Source organism: Tupaia chinensis, unplaced genomic scaffold (assembly GCF_000334495.1).
Source record: "Tupaia chinensis unplaced genomic scaffold, TupChi_1.0 Scaffold000685_1, whole genome shotgun sequence".
In the NCBI taxonomy this organism is placed as follows: Eukaryota; Metazoa; Chordata; class Mammalia; order Scandentia; family Tupaiidae; genus Tupaia; species Tupaia belangeri.
In genome coordinates, this window is record NW_006160208.1 from 3,780,942 (window position 1) to 3,793,146 (window position 12,205).

Consider the following 12,205-nt stretch of genomic DNA (forward strand, 5'->3'; position numbering starts at 1 on the left):
CCACCATCTAGTCCCCAAGATAGACGTATTTTCACCCTAACTGGCCCTTGTTAGAGGGTCTTAAGTAAAATCAGTCTGACTTCTTGTTAGTTCTGAGTTTAATGAAAGCGATTGCTTTCAGGCGTGGTGAAGTGAATTTAGATTTTCCCATAAATTGCTGGAGTCTACTCCCATCACAGTTTCTATCAGATTAGGATAACATTCTTGCATTTCTACTTGCACCAAACATGATATAATTACATAAACACACGTGTACTCAAATAACTTCGCTAATCTCACTATTTCAGTTTATAGCAAAGCATCATGTTTTCTGTTAAAAGAGAGTAACTGTCCATTAGCATGGTCGTTGGGAAAGTCATGACCTTGCAGTTCCTGCTTGGAGAGAAAGTGAAAGGAAAAAGGAACGGTGTCAAAGGTCAGTCTTTCTGGTTTCAGACAGACATAGATTTTCTTCCCCTAGGCTTCACTTCCCGGGCATTTGGCGCATCTACAGTGGCATTTTAGACCTGTCAAAGATTACAAAAGAAACACCTTTCTCACGAGTAAAAGAGATTATCATTCACCAAAAGTATAAAATCGCAGAAAGCCATCATGATATCGCCTTAATAAAACTTCAGGCTCCTTTGAATTACACAGGTATGTTGCATGTTTAAGGAGAAGCCGTTCTGTTGGTTCACATTTTCATATAAATTTGAATGAGAAGCGGATCTGGAGAGATTGTCTATTTTCTGGTTGGTGGAGCTGACGGAAAGGTGAGGGTGGCCAGTAGAGTGAATGCCCTATGACTTGCCACAAAATCACCTCTACTTAAGGCAAGAAATTTAATTACTTCTTTGCATACATACCATAGAAATGACAGGGGTCAGAATGTCGGTGTCGTTTGGGAAGCACTGGGCCTCTTTTGACAAGGGGCACGGAGTTAGCGTTGGTTAAGTTTAGCAATATTAGGGCTGTATGGAGCGAGTGGGGCTAGATACCAACTTCCAGGCATAATTTGAGTAGAGAAGAGCCTGGTGTAGAAAGAAGCCCGGAAAGACCGCAGCATCATGGTTAGGGTGCTGGCTTTGGAGGTTGCCTGTTGTGTCCACTAACAGAGGTCACCACATGGCCTACCTGTTTTGCACCTCTAATTTTCTCATCTGTAGAATGGGGATAACAAATTCCTCATGGGTTCGTTATGCGAAGTCAGTTAATCAAAGCACGTAACATATGGAACCAGACACTCTAACTATTGAGGCGCTCACTCTTACTGTGAAATGCTCTTCATAGTAAATTTGGGTTCTGGGTTTTTGATTCAGTGTAGAAAATGTTCATGCCACCTTGTGATTATGTAAAAATGATTCCGCTGGTGAGAAATGTAAATGACTTACTAATCTTAGAAGGTGAACATAAACCAATAGGGTTATTCTTGTAGAAAGGGAATACGAGGAAAGGGTGTATTTTTAAAGTCAGTACTCATTACTTTATTTAACCAAAGTCTAATTTGAAAATCACCTTTTAGAATTCCAGAAACCAATCTGCCTACCTTCTAAAGACGATGCAAATACACTTTATACCAACTGTTGGGTGACTGGATGGGGCTTCACAAAGGAAAAAGGTACAGCATGAGGTTGTACATTTTGTTCCTACAGCGAGTCTTACGTGTTAAAATACATAAAGTGAATCAGCTCCTCTCTAAAATTACATCCAAACTCATCATCTTTCATCGGAAAAGTCCTGACGTATTTTTCTATGCAAAAATGCGTCATGACTTTCCCAACGACTCAACAATCTATTCATCCAGTGATTCTTCTTTGTGGGGAAGTAGGCACAACTAGCTTATTATGTAATAATCCTGAGACATTACAAGTAGTCCTGGAAAAGCATTCCGATCGGAAAGAACAGCCTGTGCTCAGACTTTGGGCAAGAAAGAACAGGTAGTCTGAGAAGAAAAGGGGACCAAGAAGGCTGAGGGGAAGGAGTGAGGGACCAATGGCAGGACACGAGGTCAGAGGGAGACAGAAGCTCTGCTGACTATGGAGTGGGCTCTCTGCTGTTGCCATAAACTCAAGGGATTCCAGTGGCACAAAGACCATTCCCTTCAGAGATTCTCCAGGGAAGAGGTCCCCAGTAAAACATCACTACACAGGTGAAGCCTTAAGACATAGGGTGACAAGAGATGATAAGCAGTTGGATGATGGTAGGCTGATGAGAAACTTCCTGTTGAAGTTCTCATCTTGAAGCAGAGGGAAGCTGGATCCAGAAAGGGGACCCCCTGGAGCCAATGCCAAGATGACCAGCCTTCCTAGGGCTGTTATTTGGGGTCCTTGAAGGTGCAAGGACTAAGTGGAGGTGCTTCAAATGCCATTCAGTGATTCTTAAGAAGATGTGTTTTTGCTTGGACCCCCCAAATTATATGAGGTAACCCTTTAAGTATCTTACTTCAAAATAAAGATCATTTGCCTAACTCTGCTTAAAGGATTGGGCCCATACAGGTCTGACAAGCCAACTCGAGCCCATCCGGTTTTCAGTATTGATAGTTTTCCTAGCTCCCTGAACCGTGTTCTTCCTTAATGTTGATGGCCAGGAACATAGGCAGGTATGTAATCTCTCTTTATGGCCAGTTCTTAATTTTTTTCTGTTTTTTTAATTCACACTTCTTGCAATATGATGACACCTATGAACTACTTCTTTAATAATCCTTTTAAATGCCCAAGTAAAATGCATAGGACTATAAAGAAAACCAATTAAATTGTGATACAGTTATTAACGTACTTATTTGTATTGTTCACCAGAAGGCATATGTGCTCACCAGAGAGAGAGAGACAGACAGACAGACAGAGGGAGGAGGGAGAAAATGCTCCCTGTGGGACATGATTATGCTGCAATTCCTCCTCCATTTCTCCCTCCTTTTGGGTACACATGCTCAAACATGTATCCAGCATGTTTTTGTAGGCTTTTTCCATAGGGCATGTACACTCACCAGAGAGAGACAGAGAGAGAGAGGTGAGAAAGCACTCCCAAGGTGCGATGGCCATGCTGCCATCTCCTCTCCATCTTCCTCCTGGGATTTTGGGTGTGCTCATGTGCTTGGTATGATTTTCAAGCCACCGGATCAAGGTCTTAAAATATGGTTGGCTAATGGAATTCCAGCACCTCAACTACCAGGTCACCCACTGACCCGTCTGCCATGTTTTTAAGGCTGCCAAGTCAGGGCTCAAACTCCACGGTGGGTCATGTGGGACCAAGCTCCTCCAACCACTGGGCCACAGTCTTGCCCTATCAAAGTACTTTTTAAAAAGTGACACATGTTGGAATATTCACTTTGTAAGCTAAATAAAGTGATTGCATGTATAAAAGAAATAGAAATTAAAAGAAAGAAAATTTTTTTAAAAAGTTACTCTATGTTGACAAAATGTAACTAATTTTCATATACTTGCAATAATTGCATTTAACAATTCAAAATATCAAGTTTTATTAAATTCATGTATGTTAAAGTAAAGCCATTTTCCTGGGGAAAAAAATGATACAGTAATATATGTGCTTCCTTATTAATATATTACTTAGAAAGTTCTAATGTCTGCCATCATTTTGAAATAGTGGTGATATTTCTAGTTACCTGCCACTACTGTACTGTGATATGAAAACATCTGTAATCTCTATGAATGGCACTGTCAGAGGATGTGCAAATACTATTAATATAGTGGTGATATTTTTGTTTCCCTGCCACTACTGTACTGTGATACGAAAACATCTGTAATCTCTATGGATGGCACTGTCATGGGATGTGCAAATACTATTAACACATGGACACTGATGGAACTTAAAATATCTGTAAATAAATCATTCTTCATGGGAAAACTCACTTTAATTTGCTCAAAGAACAAAATACTCCGTTGCCAGAAGTTTGTATTTTTGTTTCCCTGCCACTACTGTACTGTGATACGAAAACATCTGTAATCTCTATGGATGGCACTGTCATGGGATGTGCAAATACTATTAACACATGGACACTGATGGAACTTAAAATATCTGTAAATAAATCATTCTTCATGGGAAAACTCACTTTAATTTGCTCAAAGAACAAAATACTCCGTTGCCAGAAGTTTGTTTGTTTTTTTTTTTTTAAGTGGTATGCTTTTTAAATGATCATTTTGAGTATATAACAAAAAAAAATGGTTTGGGGTTGTAGGCAATAAATATAAGAAGGGATGTCTATTGAGATTACAGAATAGAAAATATGGAAGCCAATTCTCTGGTCAGCTTGGGTGCTGGGACTGTCCCTGTACTGCATTAGAGATATTGTACTATGGCAGTGCGGCCACCGTTCTCTTGCTTGGGTTTATGTGTGTGTGCACAGTGTGTGTGAGTGTGCGTGCACTGTGTGTGTGTGTGTGTGTGTGCACGTGCGTGTGTGTGGGAATAACTCTACTTTGCCCACCGTTCCTGTCTATTTCTAGCCAAAGATATAACCCTTAGGAAACGTCCACCATTCTGATTTGCTTTAACACTGCAGTCTTAGTTCCACACGTATTGTATTTCTTTTCTCTGAAGTTATATATTGGTTTCTTCACAGGTGAAATCCAAAATATCCTCCAAAAGGTGACTATTCCTTTGGTAACAAATGAAGAATGTCAGAAAAGATATCGAAATTATGAAGTAACCAAACAGATGGTCTGTGCTGGCTACAAAGAAGGGGGGAAAGACGCTTGTAAGGTAATGCATTAGCTCATGGAAACACACGCTAGCCTGCTTGGGAAAATTAATTTCAAAATATATTTTCCAATAGTGTGTGTGTGTGTGTGTGTGTGTGTGTGTGTGTGTGTGTGTATGTATTTGCCATAGGGTGCCCATCACTGGAGAGGAGAGAGACAGAGAGAGACAGTGAAAGGCAAAGTGAGAAACCACCCCTCCCAGAGGGGATGGCCACACCGTAATCGCTTCTCCATTCTCCTCCTGGGATTTTGGGCTCACACACGTGCCCAGCGTGAGTTTCAAACCAGTAGATCCAGGACTCAAACTACAATTAGCCACGTGGGCATCCAGTGTATATTAATTCAGAAAAAAATGACCTGATAATTTATAAATCACCTATGAAAAACTGAATATGGCCCCGCCACAGTGCTCAGCAGTGGTGCAATGGTGCAATACAGTGCAATGCTGGAAGCCATATAGAAGATTGGGGTTCTGTTCCTGGGTTGGCCTGTACATGCCAGGTGTGTGTCTATGTGCCTCTGAGTCTGTCTGGCTAGGAAAGGCTGGGGCAGGGGTGGGAGGGTTGTAGTGTGAGACCCTGTTGAGAATGCTTTTATCTCTTTGTCCTCTTTCTTTTCTCTTCTTTGTCTCTTTCCTCTTTTTCTATAAATGAATAAACTTTAAACATGGAAAATACATAAAATATACTCTTTTTCTATAAATGAATAAACTTTAAACATTGAGTATACATAAAAGATATCATATATTATTTATGATATACTCTTCATGAACTATGCATGTGTATGTTTACTTAAGGGAGGGCAACTGTACATATAATAATTGTACTAAAATATCAAAACATTAGGTTTCCTTGTCATTGGGATGCTGATGACAAAATTTCCTTGTTGAATTTACCTTGGAACAGAGGAAGGAATAAAAATATAATGCAACTGGGACCAGCAGTTAGAGTAATGGTTATGTCGCTGGACTTCCATGTAGTCGACTGCAGTTCAAGTCCCAGACCCGGTGGCTTAAACTCACGCCAGGTGCGTGTGCATGCGTGCCCAAGATCCCAAGAGGAGAATGGAGGAGAAGGGATTGCGGTGTGGCCATCCCCCCTGGGGGGTGACTTCTCGCTTTCTGTCTCTCTGTCTCTCTCTGTCTGTCTGGCGAGCACACGTGCCCTATAGTAAAAACGTCTCCAAAAAAAATGTATATATATATAATGCAACAATACACTGCTTAATTAAATCACTTTCACCACTCAAGAGACACAGGAGGTATCACCCATGCATCATGTGTGTGTACCTGTGGTGTGACTACAGCATTTAACAGCAGTTACTTATTTGAATTACATCTGTTATAACTTTCTATTATTTTATTTTTCCATTATGACACAGGGAGATTCAGGTGGTCCCTTGGTTTGTAAACACAATGGAATCTGGCAGTTGGTTGGCATCACCAGTTGGGGTGAAGGCTGTGGCGCCAGAGAAAAACCAGGTGTCTACACCAAAGTTGCTGAGTACGTGGACTGGATTTTAGAGAAAACACAGGACAGTGATGGAGACACTTCATGAGGTCGCCGGTGTGAAGAGACTGAGGACTGAGGAAGAAGTCAGTTTCTAACACTCACTTGACAACTCGGCTTCAAGTCAAATACTGAGACTTGGAGTCATCTGCAAATCACTGAGAGCAGTTGCATCTTTGTCATAGGATTAAAGAGGAAGTAGGAAGTTTCTGAGGACAGTGTCTTATTTTCAGCATTTAGTGACTGGGACCTAATAATAGGAGACGACAAAAGAAGATCTTTAATGTTGTTTGCTGTGAAGTAAAATAGCAAAAGGCTATGATTAAGAAGGGCTTTCTTTCCAACTGAGTGCTTTCCCATCCTTTGGGTAAATTCCAAGGAGCGGTATTATGGGCTCATATGGAAGTTCTATTTGTAGGTTCTTAAGGAGCCTCCATATTGTTCTCCTCAGTGGCTGAACCAACTTACATCCCCACTAGCAGGTATAGAAGGGTTCCCTTTTCACCACAGCCTCACCAGCACTAGTCGTTCTTTACTTTTCCTGATGAAAGCCATTCTTTCTGGAGCTAAGTGCTACCTCACAGACGAGGGAGTGGATAGCAGAGGGTGGGTGGGGAAGACTTAAGGAAGACCTGCTTAATAGACATAGAAATCTGAAGTTCTCCGATGAGAATGATGTACGTGATAATACCTCGATGTGATTGTCACATACCGCGTGTACACTTTGTGTGCCGTAGAGATGTACAACAGTGAAATGTGAATACGAAATCATAAAAAGTAAATACAGTTTTTGAAAAGTGTTTTCTTTTGCTGGTCAAACGGAACTAAAAAAAGTGACTGAAGACTTAGTGCAGTGCCGGGGCCATAGTAATCTTAGGGCTTCCTCGGAAACCCAGTATAGCTCAGAGATACCATCTCTTCCCTGTGTCTCACTTGCTTGGTCATTAGAACCATCTACTGCATTCTTTACTTCAGACAAAGAGCTGTTAAGCTTGAGCTTTGTTCTCCCGAGTGGAAGGGAGCAGACCCGCATGACACTCACTTACGAGAAAGAGAAGGGCTGCCTGGGTGACCTTGTCATGTCAGCCTCCTACTTTGTCACCTGTACATTACCACAGCGTGCCAGGCTGGGCCTGAGGAGGCCAGTGGGACCACAGTCATTCTTGTTGCAGGTCTTGCCATGAGTTCGTGGCATAGTCTTCACGGAAGGCAAAGAATCTGCTTTGTGAAGGGCATTAATTGTGGAGGTTCAGTGGATATCAGGTTCCACGATAGTAATTCGAGAGGCATTTGTGAGGGGTCAGTTCTGTGGCACAGCAGTAACTCACTGATCAAGAGAAGCCAGATCTCCCATGGTGACCTTGAATCCTTGACTCAGTCACACTGAAACAAAGCAGACATTGGATTCCAATCTTGGGGGGCCTTGTGGGATCTGGTTCCCTTACCCACTAGGCTATAGAGTTGGCCCTGAATATTGATAATTCTAAAAGGTGCTTGAATAAGACTTTGGAGGGCTAATAGGGTAATTCTTAGGGCTTTTGTTGGTCAGGCAATGACCTAGTTTGAGCCAAAGGAAGAGGGGAATTTTGAAATGTGGGACTTTCCCAAGACATAAACGATCATTTTAAAGGTGCCAGTTGGAGCCCCATAGTACTGGAAGGCCTCTTTATTACTTACTGTGTATTTGTGTCCGGGGTGAATAGAAGAACCCTCCACAGAGCCAGAACTTCATGGAACTCAGAAGTGTTGAGGAGATAAAGACAGTGAGAGCTGAAATGACATCAGTCTCATGAGGAGTGAGGCGGGAGGCATGAGTCTCCAGCAGCTCATTCAAGAAACAGTGAGGCAGGGCTGACCATGGATGCAGTTGTGCCATGCCTGTGACAACAGCAGGCATGTGGAAGACACAGCACATGACATGCATCCCAGGCAGAGTTAGCCAAGGACTCTGTCATCTGTCCTGTTCTTCACCAAGGTGTGGGGCACCTCTAATTTCAACTGGGAAACTTCTCTTTTAATGATTGTTTATGTCTGTGTGCCTGACTAAACCGTGAACTGCTCCAAAGGAGGCTCTCTTTCATCCCTATTGTGTATAAATAGACATTCAGGGGACCAGCAGTTGGTGTAATGGTTATGTCGCTGGACTCCCTTGTAGTCAGTCACAACCATAGTTCAACTCCTGGACCCAGCGGCTTCAACTCATGCTGGGCGCATGTGCATGCAGGTCCAAGATCCTGAGAGAAGAACGGAGGAGAAGGGATTTCGGCGTGGCCATCCTCCATTTCTTGCTTTCTGTCTCTCTGTCTCTCTCTGTCTTTCTGGAGAGTGCACATGCCCTATAGCTAAAGCCTCACCAAAAAAAAAAAAAAAATAGACATTCAGTAAATGTCTAATGAGTGAATACATCCTTATTGTAAAGATGAGGCAATGAGGCTAAAGGAGATAAAAATTAGTTCAAGGTCACAGACAAACACATAGTCAGGACTAAGCTTGGCATTCATACATATCCCAGAGAGTGTCCTGTAGGCCTGTATCATGTGACCCCATGGTATGAGAAGGGTAAAAGATGACAAGAGCATTGACAACAGTGTTTGTTATTTTCACTGTTATCTAAGACAGTGGTTCTCAGCTAGGGGTGCCATGAGGGATCTCAATGTCTAGAGGCATTCTGGGTTGTCACCACTGGGGGATGGGGTGCTCCTAACCACCCTGCAATGCTCAGGACAGCCCTGTACAACAAAGCATTGTCGACAAAAATCAATAATGCCAAGCTGGAGAAACTCTGATCAACAGTAGTCAGCATTTTAATAATGATGCCAGCCATGGTGGCCGGGTGCCAGCACCACACTCTGCAATGATGACGCCATAAAGAAGATCAGGGTTTGGTTCTTATGTCAACTTGCACACACGAAGCACCCCTGCATGGGAACGGTGACTCTGGCTGTTTGGGAAGAAGCCAAAAGAGGGTCTCATCATGAGAGCCTATCGAGAGCTCTGTCTCTCTCTCCCATGTCTCTCATGAAGTAGAGAAAGCAAACACACAAACATTTGAACGAAAGAAGAATTTCAAGGGCAGTGAGAAGGGGATTGCAGGAAATGGCCAACCATGCCCTTTGTCAAAGGGAGTTTTGCTGAGAGAAGAAGCTCAAGAGAAAGTAGAATGTGGCTATGACCGAGAATGTGGCTTCGCCCCGCCATTGCCTTTATGATCGTCCCCATCCCAGACAGAGGGTTTTGGTCATAATTTGCCCAACACACCCCTCATCTGTGGTGCTGCGTTCTGACCTGAACTTGGGTCTCTGTAGACCAAATTCTAGGTTCCTCCTGAGATTGCGTTCCCAACTTTGATCAGACTTCAAGAACATTTTATATCACGCACACACACACACACACACACACACACACACACACGCCAAACTGTAGCTTTAAGATGAAAGTGATCTGTATCGGAATTTTAAGCTTGAATGCACTAGTTGGAAAGAATTTTTAGAGTACCTACTACCAGTTTGAAAGAAAGGTCTTTTTCATCTCAAAGAGTTTCTATGCAGTTAAGATAAATAGACAAAAATAGTTTGGAATCCTTTTACTATTTATTTCAAAGGTTTGTATTTCCTCAGCCAAATATAGGAAAGTATTCTTTGGTCTTCCAATGAAGCTCCTCTCTTATTTAGACTTTTTCTGTCTTTATTTTTGTTTTACTGGGGACTTAGGATAGAGATGGGCTTTCATAGAGCAGACAATATGGGAATACCAGGGTCTTATATAACCTCACATATCAGTTTTCCATGAAAGCCTTTCTCAGCATATGTTTGTCATTCTGTTAGAGCCTCACAGAAGGCAATACATCATAAATATGTGTTTCGTGTGTAGCTAGAATGCACTTAAATTTAAACGGGAAATTCAAGAAGATAACTAAAGACTCTTTATGTCAAGATGGGTCACTCTTTTTCTTTCTTTCTTTCTTTCTTTTTTTTTTTTTGAGAGTTTTTTTGCGATAGGGTGTGTGCACTTGCCAGACAGACAGAGAGAGACAGAGAGACAGAAAGCGAGAAATCACCCCCCAGGAGGGATGGCCATGCCCCAATCCCTTCTTCTCCATTCTCCTCTAGGGATCTTGGGCACACATGCACACGCGCCCGATGTGAGTTTAAGCCACCGGGTCTGGGACGCAAACCATGGTCAACTACATGGGAGTCCAGCGACATAGCCATTAGCTAACTGCTGGTCCCAAGATGGGTCACTCTTTATGTTAAGAGAGGCAATAGACCAAACAAAAATACCTGAATCACTGCCTTCTAAGTGGGTCATCACAGTAGTTCTTTAGCACTCAACATTAAAACCCCTTCTTAGTTCAAATCCCCTTCCCTTTCTGTCCTAAGGAACAAAATGCTAGCTTCTCTTTCCTTTTCAAAAATTTCCCACAGGGCCAGCAGGTGACATCGAGGTTAAGCCTACTAGATCTCACATAGCCTACTCTGTGGTTCGAATCCCAGGCCTGGTGACTTGAAAATCATGCTGAGCATGTGTGTGTGTGTGCCCCAAATCCTGAGAGCAGAATGGAGGAGAAGGGATTGCAATATACCCATGCTCCCTGGAGAGTGATTTCTCACTTCCCTTCTCCTTGTTTCTGCCTCTGTCTGGTGAGCACATGTACCCTATAGCAATAATATAAAATTAAATTCCCACAAAGATGTACAACAGTTAAATGTAAATAAGAAATTATAAAACAAAAAAATACAAAAAAAAAGAAACCTGATATGATTATAGTCAAATGTGCCTCTACTTTGCTAACTATTCTTTATTGTTTCCTTGAATAGTTCTCTCTTGCCCTACATCAAGTATGTGACAGGGCTGTCCAGTATTTCCAATTCTGGGTCATCTTTCCATTTAGATTCTTGACCACTAGGGACTCAGTACCGTACAGCTTCCGAAACTATTCACATAAAGCCCATGGCAGCATTACTATAATAGATAGGAAATGAGATTGTCTCTCAATGTCCGGAAATAGTGAAGTATTTAAAATAGACTGTTGATGCACTGGGTGTGTGTGTGCACGTGCCCAAAATCCCAGGAGGAGAATGGAGGAGAAGGGATTGTGGTGTGGCCAACCCCCTTGGGGGCAGGGGGTGATCGCTCACTTTCCCTCTCACTGTCTCTCTCTTTCTCTCTCTCTGTGGTGAACCCTGTGACAAAAAACCTTAAAAGAAAAAAAAACATAAATAAATAAACCACTGGTGTTTTCTAGGTTCAAAAGATCACATTAGCACACTGTCCCTGAACAAAGTCCAATGTTTCTCTGGTACACGTACTCCACCAAGATCTCCAACAGGGACTAACTCAACATTCTATTTCTCCCCTAGTCCTCAGAATAGATTTTTTTTTAAATTATAGTTCTGTTTATAAACTCAAGATCTTTTTTAGCTTTTCTATGGAATATTAGAAGCCCTTGCTGAACCACAAAAATTTCTTTAAATTTTATTTAAATAAGGCATACTGAAAAACATTTTCTCTTTTTCTGCTTTATCTTGTTTTTTTTTTTTCTTGTTGTTGTTGATGATGATGTGTGGTTTTCAGTGGGCCACACAGAACTTCTCAAGCCTCGTTAGTACCTAATGTTGTAAATGAGGTCCTGAAACCCAGGGAGATTAAGTGACTTGGTCAAGGACCCAATTGGCCTCCTGCATAATAAACTGTTCTCTGCTCAAGCCACCTGCCTAGTAAACTAATTTTTAATTCCGAGTGACAGAGGGCATGGAATCCCACGCCTTCCTTGAAGTCCTTCTTCAAGATCAATGGGAAGATCCTTAGCAGAAATGGAAGTATGTGAAACCCAGAAAAGTACTTCACAAGCTTTCCTCTCTGCAAACTGCCCTAATTCCTGGGAAGCTTTCTCCAGTGCAAGGCCCCCTGATTCTTTAAGGAATTGACGTGTTCTTTATTTACCGTTTGTCATGCGACAGCTAGACATGTCACATCTTAGCTCTGCATGTGTGTCTCCGTGTC

At 42.1% G+C, this 12,205-nt stretch overlaps 1 protein-coding gene across 1 annotated transcript in view; it reads left to right on the forward strand.

The window, feature by feature from the left end:
* The window catches only part of KLKB1 (kallikrein B1), a 31,458-nt gene extending 24,925 nt beyond the window's left edge, over positions 1-6,533 (forward strand). The window contains exons 12-15 of the mRNA XM_006160467.3: positions 461-636; positions 1,502-1,597; positions 4,556-4,695; positions 6,075-6,533. Coding sequence (XP_006160529.1) covers positions 461-636; positions 1,502-1,597; positions 4,556-4,695; positions 6,075-6,251 — 589 coding nt within the window. The 3' untranslated portion in view covers positions 6,252-6,533. The remainder of the gene's footprint in view (positions 1-460; positions 637-1,501; positions 1,598-4,555; positions 4,696-6,074) is intronic.
* Positions 6,534-12,205: the final 5,672 nt, after the last annotated feature.